The 21,711-nt window shown below is 41.6% G+C and overlaps 1 protein-coding gene across 3 annotated transcripts in view; it reads right to left on the reverse strand.

Moving 5' to 3' along the window:
- FCHSD2 (FCH and double SH3 domains 2) overlaps positions 1-21,711 on the reverse strand; it is a 365,756-nt gene that overhangs the window by 243,492 nt on the left and 100,553 nt on the right. For all 3 annotated transcript variants that reach the window (XM_056116009.1, XM_056116008.1, XM_056116010.1), the window contains exons 4-5: positions 13,886-13,962; positions 5,687-5,831 (exon numbers count right to left, since the gene is read on the reverse strand). In XM_056116009.1, the coding sequence (XP_055971984.1) occupies positions 5,687-5,831; positions 13,886-13,962 (222 nt within the window). The remainder of the gene's footprint in view (positions 1-5,686; positions 5,832-13,885; positions 13,963-21,711) is intronic.

A 21,711-nucleotide genomic window follows, 5' to 3' on the forward strand; every position in this document is an offset into this window, starting at 1 on the left:
CCACAGCAAAGGAATTCTCCTCAAGGAAGGAGGGAGCAGTCAACTGAGGTGAACAGGCTTGAATATTAAACCTCAAGTGTTTTCTAAAATTTGCAGAGGATTTGGAAGCAGTATATTCAAGTTCCTGCCATGTCACTTAATAGTTAAATTTAACAATTTTTTGCTTCAGTTTCATTTGCAAAACAGTATTTCTGTGCCAATCAACTAGAATGGATTGTGAGAGTCAAGTGAGAGTACAATGAATACAGCAGCATTCCACACACCCCACGACATTTCAAAGATGTACATCAGTTATATCACGGAAGGTAAGCCAGAATAAACGAGAAATACACGGATAAAAGCTTGAGTAAGTGTAAAATGCTAGTGACCTTGGCTGTGGTTTTAATTTATTACCGACTGTGCACATACAGAAATGATGGAAAAAAATGCTATGCAATTCTCATTATAATCTCCACAGCGCTCAGACCTGTCACAAATGAAACGTGTCTGGGTTTATCCTCAAGTATTAAGAAAGGAAAGGGTCAAAACAGAATTTTTAAATGAACATGAATGCAAACATTCAGTTATTAGAGAAGGCGAATGGAAGCTAGTTACTCTGCTTAAAACTGGCTGTGCCTGCTAGATGCTGGCCCCGGCTTGATCCCTCACACATTTGGTCCTTGAGCACTGCCAAGGGTAAGCCCTGAGCACAGCAAGTGTGACCCAAAACACACATACACAAAATACAATAATAACAATGACAACAAAAAGCAGATGACTGGATAAAGAAACTGTAAAACATTTACACAAGGGATGCTACTCAGCTATCAGAAAAAAATGGAAGCGTGCAATCTGTGATTACATGGATGGCTCTGGAGAGTATCATGCTGAATGAAGTTAGTCAGAAGGAGAGAGACAGATACAGAAAGAGCTTCTCATACAGTGCAATATAGAGCAACACAGTGAAGAACAAAGACTCAAAGGCGACGGGAGCTGAGAACCGGTCTTTCATAGGAAGCATATCGCTGGAGGGGAAGTGGGGGACAGGACAGTGCGCTGAGGGGGTGGGTGTGTGAGAGGGCGGTGAAGGGGGAGACCCTGGGATGACGAGGAGGGCTCAGAGCACTGAGGGAGGGTGTGGCGTTGCACCTAGCAAGGCAAGACTTAACTCAAATGGATTAAGTTTCAAGACAGGCGGTCAGTTCCCTGACATGACTGTTGGTGGTGATTTTTTGGATTTGACTCCCAAAGCAAAAGCGACAAAAACAAAAATATAACACCACCACAACAAAAATAATAATAAAACTTGTGTTCACCAAAGGAAAGTGTCGACAAAATTAAAAAGGCAACATATCATTTAGAGGGAAAATATTTGCAAGTCATTTATCTATCTGAAAGTGAGTTAACGGCAAGCAAGCAAGCAAGCACTCACACAACTCTACAGCAAAAACAAATCAACAAAAACAACAAAGCTGCGTCGAAATTTAAAAACAGGTGATCTCAATAGACAGTTCTCCAAGGACAGACAAGGAGCTACAGGTAAGTAAGAAGGAAAAAAATAAAACCCCACTCAATATCACCTCTAGCCAATAAAATGTAATCAAAACCAAGAGAAAGGGCAAGAGAGAAAACAATGGAAAAACTAAATTTTTTATGCCTTTTCAATTTCTGAAAAGGCATAAAAAAATTACATACCTCAGATGGGTCAGATTTGACTCAAAAAATGCAAGAAAAGGGTTCAGAGCAGTAGAACAGCAGGTAGAATGTATGTCTTACATGCAGCTGACTCGGGTTCTATCCTCAGTATCCCATATGGTTCCTCAAACCCTCCAGGAATGATTCCTGAGTACAAAGCCATGACTAAAACCACAGCATCACAGGGCATGCTCCCCCCAACAAAACAAGGAAAAAACTCAAATGTCAAAGGGGGAGTAGAGAAAAGAGACTCCTTGGAATCATTGTTTTCTGCAGCTGCTATAAAAAGCAGCATGGAAGTGTCTCAACAAAGTAAAAACAGAACTACCATAGGATTCAGAAATTCCACATACTTTTCTTTTTTCCCAAGTATTTTTTTTTTAATGACAGATGTACTCTCACATTCAGTATTTGTTATTTACAACATCCAAAATACAGATGGATGAATGGATACAGGAAAGTGGTATAAATATATAGTGAAATACTAACTGGCCATGAAAAGAATGAAGCCATGCGATCTGCGACAACATGAACCTTGAGAGCTTGTTTGGAGGTTCTAGCAGGGGAGCGCAGCTACTGGTATACTCTCGACCGAAGACCAGTCCGTCTCTATTTGGGAAAGGCCGTCCTCTTCGACCGAGCGCGCAGCTTCGGGAGGGTCGCACATGGAGCGGTGAGGGAGGAAGGGGACACCCGCCTAGCCAGCCAGGTCAGCCAAATCAACCCTGGCGATCAATGGGGTGACAGATGTCGCAGCCAGATCACCCGCACATCCTCTGCGACAACTTGGAAGGGACCTCAGGAGCATCGACTTGAATTAATCAGTGGAAAATAAAAGCCATGTGATTTTACTTATGTGGAATCTTAAAAATAAATAAATGGGAAAAAAAAACGCCAAAACTAAAGCATGGATATTATGGTGTTACCAGTCAGTGGTGAGAGGTGGGTGAAATGCGCAGAGGACTAAGAATATATATACGAACCCACAATCGTAAAACAACTCATGGAAATGAAATATAAAACATGGTGACTATGGTAATAATACTTTAATATAGGAAAGCTGATTAAACTATAAATATGAAAATTTTTATCATAAAAAGTAATAAGAAAAATAATTTATAACTGATCAAGATGTCAACTAGCTTAATGCAGTGCTCTATTATTTCATAATATAGGCAAATACTGAATAATTATGTTTTTTATCTGAAACTAATATGCTACCTGCCAATCAGACTGCAATGAAATAGATGAAAATGAAAAAAGGGAAGCGCTGGTGAGGTTCTGAAAAAAATCAAAACTCTTGTGTACCGTTTATAGAAACAAAAATGGTGCAGCTGTCACGAAAAACAGTATTCTCAAACTACAGTTTTTTGAGTCATTTTTTCAAAATACTGAAAACAGCCCCAATACGTGATCTAGCCTTTCCATTTCTGGGTATTTATCCGAATAAACTGAAATCAAGACAGCATTCTTGAGTACAATGCAGTACTATTTATGATTTACTGAAGAAGTCCATTTTAGTGTTTATTTTTTGCTTTGGTTTGCTGTGTTCCTATTTCTCTTGTTTTTAACTTTGGGAATCCAGCTCAATTTTGCCATACAGTCTACCTAAGGACTACGACCCTCTGGTGTCGCGTCAGGGACCCAAGAGAAATCACAAACTTTAATTTTGATAGTTCTGTTGACCTTTTTGTAAAACTTAAAATTGCTTGTTGTAAGATATGCAAATTTGGGCCAACATGTGGAGAGAGTTGCTTAAGAATAAAGTCACTGGGAGCCCGAGAGATGGCAAGGGTTACCTTGCACGATGCCAACCCCAGTTAGATCCCTTAGCACCACATGTAGTCTCCCAAGCACCATGAGTGATCAATGAACACAGAGCCAGGCGTAAGCTCAGAATACAGCTAGATGAGGTCCCAAAACAAAAGAATGATGCCATCTGAGAAAGTAGAATTAATGAATGGGATAAAAAAAGAAATCCCTTCATTTGAGAATCATTTAACCATCAGTTAACCTTCATTTAACTATCACTTGAGCATCTAAATCTATCCCTGCCTAGATTTGATCCATAATGAAATTTCTAGTTATACATTCTCTTCCTGGCTAAAATCAACTGGGAGTAGAAGTCTCCTGTCAATTGTGACCTTAGAGTTCTGACAAGTGTAACATTTCTTTCTTTCTCTTGTTTTTTTTTTCTCTTGTATTTTTCATTCAAGATGGGCTATCCCAATCAGACAGGCAGAAAGCATGAGAACACTTTTTTTTCTCGTATCTGCAGTGGAAACCATGCGTAACAGTTCTTAGATGGAACATGTGTACTGTTATTATCAGTTATAATATAAAACAAATAAATTCACAAATAATGAAAATACGCCAAATTTCATTCTTTGAAATGTTGAATTCAGGTCAGAGACTATTCTACTGAAGAAAGTATGGCATCAACTCCTTCAAAATATTTGAATATTGAGAAAGAAGGGGGCTGGAGCACAGTGCGTAGGGCGTTTGCCTTGCACGCCGCCGACATGGCTGACTCGAGTTCGATTCCTCCGCCCCTCTCTGGAGAACCTGGCAAGCTACCGAGAGTATCTCGCCTGCATGGCAAAGCCTGGCAAGCTACCCGTGACATATTCGATATGCCAAACACAGTAACAATTGTCACAACAGAGATGTTACTGGGCCCACTCGAGCAAATAGATGAACAATGGGAGGACAGTGACAGCGACAGTGATTGAGAAAGAAGAAGCTTTCCAATTCAATTAGATCTGGTGAGAATGTGTCGACAATTTGAGACACAGTATTTCCTATCAAAGTTACATCAATACTAATTCTTGGTCCCTAACTCCTACCCTTTCTCTGAATACAAAAATGGGTACACATGAACACACACAAAATATATTTTTCTGACTGGAAAGCACCTGTTTTGTCTTGACTATGTAGTTTATTCACCATGTCTGCTTGGAAAGACGCACTTTTGAGCAAAAATAAAATACATGCATTAATTATGCTTAAACCAATTAATAATCTGTAAGTGCTTGAAATTGAGATTTTATATACATACAGTATGTAAGTAACAATTAATATCACTCTACTAAAACTGCCTTTCTCTTTTTTGAATTCTGAGTCACACCTGGTAGTGTTTACCTATTTCAGCTCTGCATGGAAGCTGCTTCTGGTGGTACATTGGGACCAAGTGGTGGAGGGTTCAAACCACAGTCAGCATCATGCAAAGGACCAATGTACTATTTCTCCAGGTCCTAAATTTATATTTAGCCAACAAGGAAGGTTTTTGTCCCCAGTTTCATTTGTAAAATAAAATTAAAACTGTGTCTTTAGTATTTATCTGTAAAAAAGTTCCCAAAATCCAAATGGCAATTAGAACAAAAACACTGGATGGCTTCTAAAATAATTTTCTTAAACATTTTAACATTGTCCAGAGTATTAATACTTTCATAATAAAAACCTAATTACTCATTAGGCAACATGATAATCTATTTTTGAAATAATTCCTACAAGAGTACAGTTCAATCGCCTACTTTTAAGAGTGAGATCTTATAAAAATAATAATGACTCTTTACTATAAAAATCAAATTAAACTTCAGAATATACTGTTTTTAGAAATGAATTTTCTTTGTATCAGTCAAAATATGTCGATATTCTTTAGTTATTCAAAATGGCTAACTGAAACTAAAATTTTTTAAGACTGGATTGGTAACTTTGTAATTATTTTAACATAAAAATTAAAACAAAACTGTGAACTGCTTATTTAGATCTAGTTATCTGAGTTACACTGAAAAGTAATCATTGTGTTAATAGAGCTTCCAGAATCAAATTAAATGTCTGTCATTGGCTGTCAGTAAAAGACACTAGTTAGAGGAAACATGTTGAAATTAGGAACAGTCTGACCACAAAGGAAAAGCACAAGTTGCTAAATGCCAATGGACAAAATCTTAAATATTATAAACATAGCACCCCAAGTTAAAATGCATATAAAAAATAAAAAATCAAACAATACCCTTTTAAGCTGCTGTTCTTTTAAGCTTCGCACAGTCCTTGCAGGCTCAGAAATGAAGTTTTTGTAGTTTTCACATATATTGATCCGAGACTGGGCTACTTGCATTGTTCCCTCAAGGAAAGACTTCCAAACAGGATACATGCTCCTGAATGCAAAGAAAGAGAAACGTATCAGGCAGTGAAAAGAAAGAAAAATTGACTCACCTTTTGCTCATTGGCACAAAAGGAGGAATGTGTTCTTAGTGGTTGTAAGGATACTCAGAATGGTCTGTAGAAAATAATACGTTGGTATTTTAGGATCCATAGGTAGAAACGCAGATATACTCTATTCCTCGACTATCGTTCAGCAATGGATCATTTTGATTTATATGATTTAGTATCAAAAGTTATGCAAGGTTTTTAGTTCTGGACAAAGCTGATTCTGATAAAAATAAGCAATTCGAACTTTCACTATCTCAGGATCATTATTGTGAACATCGGCTTCACATCTTTATTAAGGCATTTCCTAATTTTGCAGATAAAGTAACTGAGGCTCAGAGAGATTTTGGAGAGTCACTGCATACCATGCCAGGATGCGGCAGGACTAAGATAGAATGGTTGGGCACACTTCCTTAAGTATTCTCTCACTGACATCCTATTATATCCAATAAGTTATTGTAACTGGGGAAAATACTACGAGCAACTGCAAATGTGCACGAGAAGCCTTATTCAACAGAAGAAAGCAAAGGCCTCATAGCTCTAGATCTCCCTCTCAGTGGGAAGAACTCTTGGCCAGCATCACCTGGTGGCTTGGAGTCATTTCAAACATTTGCTTAATCAATGGGATCAACAATTTCTCGATAAAGTCAAAGAATAAATTAGACTTGTCTTTCTGGAGTTACCATACCCTCCTTTATACCTTTGCTAAATGCCTCGGTCTTCCTAGTAAATGTGCCTATGCTGATTACGTCATAGCTGACTGTAACAATGGATGGAGGCTACTCTGTCTTTAAAACTGGGACACTAGCACTAATAGATTATAATAGCCATCCCCTGAGAATTCCCTTCCAGCATCACACAGTTCCCAGCTATAGCATCTTGAGGAACCATCACGGGTCACGGATATCACGGTCCTCCCGTTGTTCATCGATTTGCTCGAGCGGGCCCAGTAACTTCTCTATCATGAGACTTGTTGTTACTGTGTTTGGCATATCGAATACATCACGGGTAGCTTGCCAGGCTCTCCGTGCGGGTGAGATACTCTCGCTAGCTTGCCAGGCTCTCCGAGAGGGGCGGAGGAATCGAACTCACGCTGGCCATGTTGGCTGCGTGCAAGGCAAACGCCCTACCCACTGTGCTATCGCTCCAGCCCCTTGAGGAACCATATGTTACATAAAGTGCTAGCTGTGGTCAATGGAAGCTGGTGTAAAAAATGGCGGGGTTCTGATATTATACTTAGAACTTGAAGAACTGGAAACTGTAATTTTTCAAGCAAGGAAATTATTTTCCACAAATTAAGGAAGGACAAATCTATTTAGATGGAAATATCATTTATTTGAACAGAAATATGTCACCATCCTCTTTAAGTCAAGAACAACATGCCACACCAGCAAAAAATTTCAGCAGGACACTGACTGACAATTATGTTCTCTATGGTCTTACTGCATCGATCAGAGAAATCTAGGATGTAAATTCACTACATGCCCTCCTAAGCAATACCAGTATTTGATTTTCTCAGAGAACGCACTGAGAGAGTCAGTAATAGTCATGTAAACTGCATGTGAATCTACGACAATCTCAGGATAAAAAGTGGAAAAAAAGAGAAAAACTCAAACAAAAAAACCCCTCAAGAAGCCATAGATCTAACCCAGGAACATAAATACAGCACACCACTAGCACCACATACTAAGGCAACTCTGGAAAACGTAGTAAGCACATTTATCGTCTAAAATTAGGGGGACAGAGAAATAGTACAGTGGGTAAGGGTTTGCCATGCACGTGGTCAACCTGGGTTCGATCTCTGGCATGTACCAGGAGTGATCCCAGAGTGCAGAGCCGGGACTAAGACCTACACACTGCCAGGAAGTTGAAACAAAAAATTACAAACAAAAGTAATTTATATAGTGATGATGACAGGGTCAAGTGCTGTGTTGAGTTTAAGTGTTCATGTATAACTTCTGAGAGTAACCAGGAAGACTCTTCGAAGCCTCAGGAACTTAAAGTAAAGGTTGGGAGGGGGACCAATGTGACTTCTGCTGAGATGTGCTAACAGCAGCAATGCAGGACCAGGAGATGGTACAGCCATAGGGGGTGTGCCGAGCATTGCCCAACCTGGGTTCTATTCCTCGCACTAAAAAGCCTTCCAAGAATCACAGGGTGTAGCCGTGCTGAGCTACCAAGTGAAGCCTTTGGTCCCCCACCATGGCCAGGGGGCCTAGAGAGTCCTGAACTCATCGCACTGAACCCTTGCACTAAACAACAGGGCCAGTTAGCCAAGGAATTGCTGGTGGGGCCCCCAGGACTCCAGAGCACTACTTGGGAGTCACCCCACACAATGCTGCCCCTCAAAAAGAATAGCAATGCAACTGTAGTTTGAGAGTTGAAGACTGAACAAAGAATAAAAGAAGTGGTCAGAGGGGCTGGAGTGATAGCACAGTGGGTAGGGTGTTTGCCTTGCACGCAGCCAACCAGGGTTCGATTCCCTGCATCCCATATGGTCCCCTGAGCACCGCCAGGGGTAATTCCTGAGTGCAACGCCAAGTGTGACCCAAAAAGAAAAAAAAAGTTGTCAGAGATTAAATGGGGAGAGGAAAGAGAGAAATGAGAATAGATTTGGGTCCAGATATCCAAGCTGCCTCCAAAATCATTAGTTTTTATTTGCTGGGGCCACACCCAGCAGTTCTCAGGGCTTGCTCCTGGTGGAACTTGGGGAACCATACAGGATGCACTGTATGGTTGAATTTGAAATTGAACCCAGGTCTGCTGTGCATGACAAATGCCCTTTCTGCTGTACTAATGCTTCAGCCCCCCCCCCCCTTTTATTTGTAAAAAGATTTTTGTTATAGGGGCTGGAGTGTTAGCACAGCGGGTAGGGTGTTTGCCTTGCATGCAGTCAACCCAGGTTTGATTCCTCTGTGCCTCTCGAAGAGCCCAGCAAACTACTGAGAGTAGCCCGCCTACACGGCAGAGCCTGGTAAGCTCCCGTGACGTATTTGATATGCCAATAACAGTAACAACAGGTCTCAAATATATGAACAATGAGAGGACAGTGCTACAGTGCTATAGGGGCCGGGACGATAGTATAAGTAGGTAGGGCACTTGCCTTGCATGCGGTAAACCAGCGTTCAATCCCTAACATACCTGAGCCTGCCAAGAGTGATCCCTGAGTGCAAACTAGGAAGAAACTCTGAGTATTGCCAGGTGTGGGTCAAAAATTTTTTTAAAATTTTTTTTTTATTGTAGCTAGGCAAAGGTTATAGTAGTGTAAACGTTTATGGTTTAGATGTATAAAGTTATACATCTGCCCCACACCAGCAACAAAGTGCCACAAATCCTCCACCACTATCCTGTCACTTAATATCATTAATTGACAAAAAAGTTTGATCCTATTATCAAGGAGAAAGAACAGAAAAGTTTCAAGCTAGGGAAGTGAAGTAGTCCAACTTTACAAAGTTATACAACATTGTAGCAGATGAAATTGTGTATGACAAAAAATAAAAACACAGGTGCAGCAATTAAGAGAATGTGAGACTTAAAGAGAAAAAGTTGAGGGGGCTGGAGAGACAGTACAGTGTGTGGAGGGCTTGTGTTCCATGAGGCTGACCATGGTTCGGGAAAGAGAGAAAGAGAGAGAGAGAAAAAGAGAAAGGGAAAGGGAAAGAAAGAGGAAGGAAGGAAGGAAGGAAGGAAGGAAGGAAGGAAGGAAGGAAGGAAGGGAGAGAGAGAGGGAGAGAGAGAGGGAGGGAGGGAGGGAGGGAGGGAATTAGGTTGGTTAAAGCAGCTCTCTTTTTCTGTGCCCAAGCTGAACAAAAGGTCTGTGACTGCATAGAAAGGACATCTATGTCATGGATGTCTGTGTCTCCCCCCAAAAACCACTGCTGCAATTCGAACCCTTAAAAGTGATGGCATTATGCTGAGAGTAGACTATAGACCAAACATGATTGCCACTCAATGTCTCTTTTGCAAACCACAACACCCAAAAGGAGAGAGAGAACAAAAGGGAATGCCCTGCCACAGAGGCAGGGCGGGGTGAGGGGATGCGGGGTGGGAGGGATACTGGGACCGTCATGGTGGAAAACGGGCACTGGTGGAGGGATGGGCTCTGCACCCAGGAATTACCCCTGGTGGTGCTCAGGGAACCATATGGGATGCTGAGAATTGAACCCCGGTTGGCCGCGTGCAAGTAAAAGGTCCTGCTCGCTGTGCTATATCGCTTCAGGCCCTCAGCTGTACTTCTCTCTTTTTTTAGCTGTACTTCTAATAGGCGCACATTTCTATTAAAAATAGGAATTCTTACACTATCAATATGAAGATGGATTTTTAAAAGTTAAAAGGGGCTACAGAGAGAGCTTAACAGTTTGGAGCACCCGCTGTGCATGCAGGAGGCCTGGGTTCAATCCCCAGTACTGCATGGTCCCCCAGGCACCAATGGGAACAAGCCCATCCCCAGCACTGAGTAGCCACTGAGCACCGCTGGGATTGGTCCACAAACAGAAACAAAAGCTGAAAGTTCAGGGGAGAGTTCAAACAGTAGGCATAATGCCCCAAATTCAATCCCTGGTGCTGCACGGGCCCTTCCGCACCCAATGTCACTGAGGTGGCCCTGGGTGCCCCCAGCCTCACTGGCCCAAGTGGTATCACACCACAAAACCCATTTGGCCTGGACTCCAAGACTAGGACAGGACAGGAATGAGAGATGCTCTGCTGAAAAGGAGGGAAAATCAGGTGAAATTTTAAGGGGCAAAAACCCGAGGCCCTAATAAACAAGTTGGCAAATGCCTTTTTCTCCTTCAATTATCTTCCCCCGCTTCACAATGGCATCACCACCCTCTCAGTTGTCTGAGTTAAAAAATCCTGGAGCCACTTATAGCCCCCACTCTGTCTCCCTGTAGACCATTATTCCATCAGTAAATATTTAACAAGTGCTTTCTAAGTTCCATGAGTTATTTCACATACAAAAAAAAAAGACTTTATAGTTTAATAATTTATACAGAAACTTTCATAGTTACAGAAAACTGTCTATAGTTTGCTTCAGAACAAATCTGATAAGCTCAAAACACCAAACTCTGCCAAATCAATTGTAAGTCTTCCAGTTTTGGTTCCCTTAAATATCTCTGAAATTTCCTCCACAATCTAATTTTGACTACAATTTTCCCGGTTCAAATAAGAGATGATAAGGTATTAAATTACTATAATTCTATCCTTTCCAAATTCTTCCTCACTTTTCTCTAATCTACCTTTCATGCTATTATTAAAGCAAAGTTGAACTTGTTATATTCCTCTTGTGGAAATTCTTCAATGTCTTCGTTGTGTGTGCAAAGAGGGAAGCTAACATGTGTACCCCTTTATGACAGCTAACTAAATATCCCCATGTCCTCCATTGCCCTCACCCCCAGCTCACATACATCACACCAACCATCTGAACTGCTCATGGTTACCTAATAGTCATACTTTCTCATGACTCCATGACTTTAAGGTGCTATTTCTGCTCCACATTCCTTTTGTCCAACACTGGCACTCTGCTCACATTCCTTAAGACAGCCTTGGAAGCCAAGGTTTTCCTCTGCAGTTCCAACAGGGCAAGTGTTTAAAGGGATACTTTTCCGTAACTCCATCAGGATAGGCTCTGTAGTCTACTCTCTGCAATCTCAATGGCCAACCACAACGGCCAGCACATAGCAGATATTTCACCTCTATCTCATGAATAAGCGAGTGTTTACATAGCCTTGTGACTCACAGGAAGGCATATAACCTGAGACAGTTTTTGGAATAGAGAGAGAATGATTTCCTGTATTTCACAGAGTTGCCTGGATAATCCTGAGAGATAAGGATTATCTCTCACAAGGTCCAGGCATACTGCAAGTATTTTCAAAATTAAATTGCATGAGATAAGCAGGGAGCAGAGCTTTTTGATTCTTATTTTTTTGGTCAGCAGTATTTAAAACAAACTTGGACTATAGCCTATCTACAATTTGGAATCTTTTACTCTGCAGCAAATTCTTCCTTGGTCAGGATGATTATTTCATGCCAACAATATCAATCATATCACGTTAGCACTGCAAGCCTCTGCTCTACTTGTCTCTTTCTAAACACTCTAAAAATATATTTTTGCCACATTGAGTGGTGCTCAGGGTTTACCCCTGTCTTTGTATTCAGGGATCACTCCTGGTCAGGATCAAGGAACCAGTAGGTGCCAGGGGTCAGGTGACACAGGTCAGTGGCATGTAAAGCAACTACCTTACCCCAGGTAAGGCTTCTCTTTCATGTAGAATGTAATCTCTTCCATATAATTTAATCTGAACTGTATAGATACTCGAAATCTATGAAAGAATACCTATCTTTGTTCCTTTCTGATTTCTCTATATTGCATTATACAATAAATAGCACAGCGGGTAGGGCGTTCGCCTTACAAGCGGCCAACATGGCCGACCCGAGTTCGATTCCTCCGCCCCTCTTGGAGAGCCCGGCAAGCTACTGAGAGTATTCGATATGCCAGACACAGTAACAACAAAGTCTCCAATGGAGACGTTACTGGGCCCGCTCGAGCATTATACAATACTCATCACTATCAGACCTTCTTACCAGTTATCCAAGAATCCTGCAACTATAAAGGACTATTAGGGTGTCTTGCATATTATTTAGTTTTCTAACTCCATTAGGAAATTATCTGATGGTATTAGCTTTTAGGAACAATAGCTTGGTTTTAAATTCAGATTCCTGATCAGCAGCTACAATACTGAGGGTATTCAGGGACCTTAATTTCCATGGATTCTCTGCTGCTGCTTCATAGGCACTGTTCATAACTCTCAACCAACTGACAAACTCTGAGATTCTGCTTCAATGCCTGAGTCCCTCAGCAGTAAGGGCGGTCCTCAGCATAAACAACCACTAAATGCTTTCTTAAATAAGTCAGAAATACCTTGAAAGTGATCTGTGTATCACTGAGGACAAAATTTATATTTCATTATCTCCTATCTTTATTTCTGGGCTTAGGGCCACAACCAGCAGTGCTCAGGGCTTACTCCTGGCTCTGTGTCCAAGGATCACTTCTGGGAGGTCTCAGGGAACCAAATGGGTGCTGGGGATAAAACGCAGATTGGCGACATGCAGGGCAAGTGCCCTTCCTACTGTATTACCTCTCCAGGCCCTCCAATCTTCTGTTTTTGGAAAAATCTGTTCTTATGACACTGACTTCCCAGGTTCGGGATAGCTTGCCCTACATATGCATGAAGTCACAAACTCTTTCCCTAGGTTCACAAAATTCCATCTCCGGGCTGGAGTGAGAGCACAGTGGTAGGGCGTTCGCCTTGCATGCAGCCAACCCAGGTTCGATTCCTCCGCCCCTCTCGGAGAGCCCGGCAAGCTACCGAGAGTATCACGCAAAGCCTGGCAAGCTCCCCATGATGTATTCAATATGCCAAACACAGTAACAAGTCTCACAATGGAGATGTTACTGGGCCCGCTTGAGCAAATGGATGAACAATTGGAGGACAGTGGTAATTAGTGGTAATTCAGAAATAAAGGCTCAGTGGCCATGGCAGGACAGAGAATAAGGTTTCACTGCTGCTGCAACAATATGTTTCATTTTCAGGTCACTGGGGAAAGATGTGTGTCCCACTGACATCTGACTTCTTTAACATCTATAGGCAGGTATCCATTGGAGAGTAACAAAATCTTGGCATAAGACATGAAAACTTGCTGGTTTACGTAGATTACATGTTTCATGAAACCAATATTTTCGATACTCCTGAAGCCTAAATACTTTATTTAAAACAGAAGAATGAAGCTGGAGTCTCCACTCCACCAGTGTGACATGGCTCTGGGGTAGATCGTTCTAAGCAGTGCTCAGCACGTAAGGCGGGGTCATGCTGCTGGACCACCAGGGCTACACCTGCCGTGCTTGAGGGGCCACGCGGCAGTGGGGACCATATTCATGCTATATTCCCTCTCCCAGAATGAAGATATTCTGGAAGAAATGGGCGAGAACTACACATTTATTTACCTGTAATCATTCCGTTCCTCAGCTTTCATTCCAGGCCAATCTCTCTTTAGATACTGACTAGCCAATTTCTGGATACCCTGTTAAAAAAAAAAATAAAAAGATAAACAACCATTTTATGAAATACATAACATGGCATAAAGTAAGCTCATCTTCCTTAAAAATATATTATTTACCAAATCCTCTATTTCCAACTTATTAAATTTAGAAGTGAAGAGCGAATGACACACACTAAGAATACAATAAGCTTGTTTTGTTACTGTCACAGTCTTCTCGTTTCCATGCGCTGGAAAAGTGTACTCAAAAAATGAGAGTAATAAGATTTAATTAATGTGCTTCTCGTTTCATCAAACTCTCTGGTCATAAAAATAATCCATTTCTGGAACTGGAGAGATAGTACAGCAGGTAGGGGTTTGCCTAGTACATGCATGGCCCAGGTTTGATCCCTGGCATCCTCTATGGTCACTTGGGCCCAATGGGAGTAATTCCTGAGCGCAGAGCCAGGAAAAAGCTCTGAGTATTGACAGGTGCGCATCCACCCTCCACTCCCCAAAAAAGAAAGGAAAAAAAACCCAATAATCTATTTGTGTTCCATCACAGGGTCACACTGCCTCCTCCACATGTACCTCCACAGAGCTCTAACAGAGTCTGACCATCCCTCTGCCGGTGGCATGATCTGCATTTCCAAAGCTGAATTCTCATAGACCAGGAAAGGCAACAATATATACAATTTGGAGCAGACAGGTATACATTGGGTTGTAAAATTAATAAATCAACCTTGGTACTATTTCATGTTAGTGCATTTTAAGCATTTTACTTTTTAACAATACAGGCTGAACCTAACAGCCATTTTTATTTTTTAAATGCTCGGTAAATTTTTCAAATTTGGCCTTTGTTATAGTAAGCTAGTATATAGCTCACTGTAACAAAGGCCAAATTTGAAAAATCCATAGCATACTCACTCAGTGGTTTAAAAAAAAATAAGCAAAACACTAAAGCTTTTCCACTAAGACCTGTAACTAGACAGGGATGCTCACTCTCACCATTCCTTTCGAACATAGTTTTGAAGTCCTAGCTGAAACCAAAGTGATTGGGGGGTGGAGTGTGATATGATAATATATATAGAAAATTCTAACTATTTCATCAAAAAGTTACTAGAAATAATTGAAGAGTTGAATGAAATGAGAGGATACACAATAAATACACAGGCCAGGGATGTTTCACAGGGGTAGAGCTTGTGTCTATCCTGAATTCAATCTCCAACAATGCAATGAAACAAAACAAAAAACAAAATCTATATATACACAAGTCTTTTGTGTTTCTATACACAGTGAGTTAGAGCAGACTAATTTGGCTTACTAATTTGTGCAGAAAAAAATCTCCCAGTGACCCTCTATTCCACTCCCCACCCCCACCCAAGAAGTCTTCTTTACGTGAATAAACAGAAAGCGCACCTGTGGACAGCAAGCGAGGCTCTTATTATGTCCTGGACTGCTCAGTGGTGCCCGAAGTGATATCAGCCACTTTGAGCAATGCTGAGTTAGAAGAAAAGGAAACTAGGAAAATAATTTACATTGGAGCCATTTACAGATGCCTCAAAAAGATAAAATACCTGAAAACACCTAAGAATCAATATGAACAAAGGATCTGAAAGGCTTATACACTAAAAACAGTATTAGTAGAAGACACAGATGACACAAAGAAACAGAAACACATCCCATTCATGGGTCAGAAGAATCCCACACAGTAAACACACACAACCCACCTTACCTAAAGCCATGGACAGATTCACATGTCCCTATTAAAACAACAATGGCATTTCTCAAGGTAACAGGGGAAAAAATCTAAAATTCGTATGAAAGCATGAAAGACTCCAAAGAGCCAAAAACAATTCTGTGAGAGGAAAAAGAAGAAAAGGAAGAGACGTCATGCTCTTTAACTTCAAAACCTATTACAAAGCAATAGTACCTGATGCAGCATGACACTGACATAAAAACAGGGACACAGACCTATGGAGCAGAAGATAAGAGAGCCCAGATACAATGTAAATCTATGTGGACAGACATCAAACACCTGTGACTAGGGAGTTGTGTCCATATGGTAGAGAAAGGAAAGCCTCTTCAAAAGCCTTCTTTCCAAAGGAGATGGAAAAACTGGACAAACATTTAGATAAAGAAAACAGACCTTGGGGCTGGAGTGACAGCACAGTGGGTACGGCGTTTGCCTTGCACGCGGTTGACCCGGGTTCGATTCCCAGCATCCCATATGGTCCCCCGAGCACTGCGAGGGGTAATTCCTGAGTGCATGAGCCAGGAGTAACCCCTGTGCATTGCTGGGTGTGACCCAAAAAGCGCGCGCACACACACACACAAAAAGAAAATAGACCTTTACTCAACATTGTACATGACATTAACTCCAAATGGATTAAACATCAGATATTAGAACGAAACCTAAGAGGCAGACAGGAGAAGACGTCAGACGCATCCCAGACGTCACCATCACAGATATATCTGGAATCTGCACTGGCAAGAACAAACGAGCCAGGGAAAGGGAGGCAGCTCAGAGAGAGCACCTGCCTTGCAATTCTGAGGCTCTGAGTTTAATTTCGATACCACCCTATATGCCAAAGCGCAATCTTGGAGGCACCGCCACTTAGGATCCCTTGGCACCACAGCTGAGTGCATGACGCTCTGGTGTGCCACAAGCAAGCAAGGGCACATGAGTAGGTGATGCCCAGTGAGGACTGCACAGATGTGCGTAGTAGGCCAGCCACAAGCATGAAGCCCTGGGAAGCACTGCAACCCAGAGTGTGCAATCATGTCCATTTTCCAATAACAGCAAAGAGAAGTGGGGGTGTGGTTGGGAGAGGTAGACAAATGGGATGACATCAAATTATTAAGCTTCCTACACAGCAAGAGAAACTACCAGAAAACCAAAATGTCGACCTTACCAACTGGGAGAAGAGAGTTGCACATCCGACACCTGACAGGAGCTGAATCTGCAAACACATACAGAACTCACACAGCTCAACAACTAAAGCAACCAATCATAGTTTTAAAAATAGAGGTGGAGGTACTGGAACACTATATTACTGAAACCAAATCATGAACAGCTTTGTAACTCTCTCACCGTATTTCACGGTGATTCAATTAAAAAATAAATTAATTAACAACAACAACAAAAGGCAAGAAAAAAATTTGAATTCCCATCCCACCCCCAAATAGACATTATGCCAAAGAAGACAGAAATGCAGATGGCCCACAGACATATGACCGAAAGCTGCAGTTGAATTCCTGACTCTACCAAGGGAGGCAGGATCTTGGAGTGCTTCTCCAGTCAGTACTCTGATGCACTTGTTGCATCCGTGCCCAGTGGGCTCCCTCCAAGATGTCACCCCTACCTGGTCTGCAATAGACTCTGATGGGTTCTTTACGGTCTTTGACAGTCCTAATTCCAATATGCAGTAAACTAGTTTCCCAGGGATTTGTCCGATTCCTTTCAGAGAGAAACTGTATTAAGAGGTCACAATCTAGACACTTTCTTATCTTTGGGTTCTTAGCTTGTGTCTTTCTCTAAGAGGCCAGTTTCTACTCACCAACAAACAGCTCACTTTGTTCCCACTCTCTCTCATACCATGCTTCTTTTTTTTCACCCCCAGAAAGGAGGAAAAAGAGCCTTTATTCCAGATAACCTGTCAAGTACACTTCCACATAAAATTTTCTCTCTAAGACCAGAAGATGCAATATATTTAGGTCCTTCTTCTTACTTAATCCTTGATTTCAGTCCAAATGAAGAATAAGAAATAGGATCCAGAGATGGACAGATGGCCCTGGAAATATCATCTGAAATGGCTTCTTATTCAACATTCTTACCACACTGTTATTACTCAGTTGAAGTGAATTTTGTTTATTTACTATTAATTCCATTAGTAAAAATCTTCCCTGACTTTATTCTTTTAAATAACTGTGTCTCTGGGACTGGAGCAATAGCACAGCGGGGAGAGCGTTTGCTTTGCACACAGCCTACCCAGGTCTGATTTCCAGCATCCTATATTGTCCCCTGAACACCGCCAGGGGTAATTCCTGAGTGCATGAGCCAGGAGTAACCTCTGTGCATCGCCGGGTGTCACCCAAAAAGCCAAAAATAAAAACAAACAAACAAACAAAAATAAAACCTGTGTCTCCAAGGCAAACAGCCTAGGATTTAACTGATGTCAAAATACTCACTGACTGTATGAATGATAATCACTTATATTATTCTATGTCTAATGCACAATACCCAAATTCCTTTTGTGTTTTTGCCATTCTGAGCTAAGAAATATTAGGGTTGAAATTTACCTGGCTCCTAATTTTCATATGTTCAAATGGGAAAAAAAGAAACCACTTAACATGGTCCAAGATTATGACTATGGTTTTCACAAATCACACATCACAAATCATCCTGTTAATCGTCGATTGCCTCGAGCAGGCCCCAGTAACGTCTCCTTCATCCTAGCCCTGAGATTATATTCAAGGCTCTTTAGGAGAATGAGACCCATCATTGGTACTGGTATTTGGCATATTGGGCACGCCACGGGGAGTTTGCCAGACTCTGCCGTGTGAGCAGACTATGGTTTTAATGTACTAAAAATGTCTCCTAGAAAAAACTGCAAACTTGACTGTTTTTACTGTGGAAAGAAAACGCATGTGCAGAGAGATAATGGAGAAAAACAACCAAAAATTAAAAATTCATTCCATAGTTAGGACTCACTACACATTAATTTCCCTGCAGGTGTAGCTAAAGCTGAGATCCCTGAACTGAAAGAATAATATTTATACAGGAATGGAAAGTGTGCACCATAAAATGGGTTATTCCAAATCAATGGCAATATATAAATTCCCAGTTAAGATAAAGATCATGTGGTATTTTTTTTAACAAGGCACATTTTTAAAAACATGGTGAAACTCCGTTTAAATCACTGCTAAATTGGTCACATCTATAGCACAGCGGGTAGGGCGTCTGCCTTGCACGCAGCCAACATGGCCGACCCGAGTTCGATTCCTCCGCCCCTCTCGGAGAGCCCGGCAAGCTACCGAGAGTATTCGATATGCCAGACACAGTAACAACAAAGTCTCCAATGGAGACGTTACTGGGCCCGCTCGAGCAAATCGACGATCAACGGGAGGGCCTTTACTTTACTCATAGAAAACATGGGATCTGATGAGTCTCAGATGATAAGGAGAACTAAAGTGATGGCAGGCACACTTAGTAAAACCAATGAAGGGGGCTGGTGCATATGTACAGCAGGTAGGGTGTTTGCCTTGTACATAGCCGACCCAGGTTCAATCCCTGGCATCCCTTATGGTCCCCTGAGTACTGCCAGGAGTAATTCCAGAATCAGGAATTCCCCTCAAGTGTGATCGAAAAGGCCAAAAACAAACAAACAAAAAAAAACTCAAAAAAAAACCTGATGAATGTCAGAAGCACTTTCACGTGCTTCTATAACTTCACCGGGCCGCCTTACAACCACAGAGAAAATGGGCACTAAGAGGCCATACCACTGGGCACTGCAATCACTGCCCTTGTGAAAGTTCCATTAAAATCCCAAGTTATCATTCCAAATCTTTGCAACCCTTCCCCCTCATTTTCTAGTAAATTTTACCTCATATTATTTTCTTCTGAAATTACTTGAATTTATTTCTTTTGTGCATTATAAACCGTAAGAGCAATCTCTAGCGCTCTAAACCACAATTTACTTCTTTTGTGCATTATCAACCATAACAGCTATTTCTAGGGCTCTAAAGCCACAAAGTTGGACTGTATCAAACTGAATGAGCCCTTCAGCGATGAGACGAGGGATTCATGAAATAGACACACAGTGAGATCTTTAGATGAAAGACTTCATTCAGGACCATTCACAGAGGCAGGAATCGTGACGTGTGCGTGCGCTCCACGCAGCTGCTCAAGATCTAATCTGCAGGATGCACGAGAAACAGCCCCTAGCCACCGTGGTCCTGAAGAACAGCTCAGTCCTCGGACGCATTTTATACTTCACCTAACTAGTCTCCCTTTGACACTTTGCTTAGAGTTACACCCTGTGAACAAAAACATTATTTATAAAAAGATAAAGTCCACTCCAAGGAAGTAGCTAAGGAAAATCCAACTGTGACAGGCATTTTTTTTTAAGTTTTCCTGAAAGTATTCTTAAATATTTCCCCTAAGTTTTGTTCTGTTTTTTTTTAAACCACACCATCACACCTCGTATTATATAACATCTTCTTTTTCTTTTTTCTATTTTTTGGGGGTGGGGGGAATACCTGGTGATACTCAGGGGTTACTCCTGGCTCTGCACTCAGGAATCACTCCTAGCGGTGGGGAGGGGGGTGGTACGGGATACCGGGAATGCAACCTGGGTCGGCAGCGAACTAGACAAATAAATACGCTACCCGCTAAACTATTCCTCCAGCCCCACACGACATTATTTTCTAAACCTGGTATGACTAAAGATGCAATAATTATTTTTAAATCTGAACGTCACTGATGTTCAATGCCAGTGATTTGGCTTCCAATACGGTCTACTCTGGGGCAGTGATTTCCATAAAAACGTACTGCCAGTGTACTCTTTTACTCTTTGCAACTGCCTATAACATCCCTGTACAACTTTTGAAAAAGCCACCAGTGTCGGATGTAAGCCTGGCTTTGTTTTACTGCTCAAAAACACTTGCTCTATTGCTCTAACAGTGAAGCAGCACAAAGCAGGCCACTGTTCTGTTGACACAGGGAAATGGGCTGATGGCTTAACCTTTTGCCCACGGAGCACAGCGCGCTGGGCGGGAGAGTGTGGCAGTGTCAGGGCGCAGGTGACCGCACACCCATTTCTCCCCACAGCGTACAAAGAAACTAAGATTTGAATTTCACTAAGGGTTTGACATCAGAGAGTGCTTCAAAATTATAGAAAACCACGCAGCTGTTTCTGTGTGTTGTTACATTTTTGTCATAAAATGCCCAGTGTTATGCAAATTAATTGTCTGTACCTCCCAACTCCATCTGGGGAACTCGCCCAGCAAGCAGTGCTCAGGCCTTACTCCCAGCTCTGACTCGGACATCACTCCTGGCAGAGTTCAGGGGACCATACGTGGTGATGAGGATCAAATTAGATTATCTGTGTACAAGGCGAGTGCCTTAACCCATGAACTACGTCTACAGTTCAGTAAATTAATGCCTCAATCCACATATGATCTCTAATTACTTTCATTTATAATTTATTGTTATTATAGTTTAGGTAACAAATGCTCACAAATACTTATGGTATTGATGTCCAAATTACATCAAAATTACGTAATGTGAAAATTTCTTAAACTGGTGTAAATTAGGGGCTGGAGAGACAGAGCAGCAAGTTAAGGCACTTGCCTTCCACGCAGCCAGCCTGGGTTTGACCCCCAGCATTCCATATGGTTCACAAAGTCCGCTAGCAGTGAGTCCTGAGTGCAGAGCCAGGAGTAAGCCTTGAGCATCTCCAGATATGGCCTCAAAAGTGAAAAAACCAACCAAACAAAAATAAACTGATGTAAATTATGCAATGATTATCTTTACTCTTCTTAAATAGGAAATGTCCCCTTCATTGAAATCCAAATTAAAATTCCAAAGTTTCTGGGGGCAGATTTTAAGATGTATAGAGAAAGATAAAGGTATCAGAATGGCTAAACTCATTTTTTAAAAAAATAAGGAAAATGAATGAAGTCAAAAGTCTACCATTGGGGTGATGGGAGAGAACCTGGGGGCACTGGTACTGGGTAATGTACACTGGTGGAGGGATGGGTGCTGGAATTTTGTATGATTGAAATCCAATC

Source organism: Sorex fumeus, unplaced genomic scaffold (assembly GCF_029834395.1).
Source record: "Sorex fumeus unplaced genomic scaffold, SorFum_2.1 ptg000030l, whole genome shotgun sequence".
Taxonomy (NCBI): Eukaryota; Metazoa; Chordata; class Mammalia; order Eulipotyphla; family Soricidae; genus Sorex; species Sorex fumeus.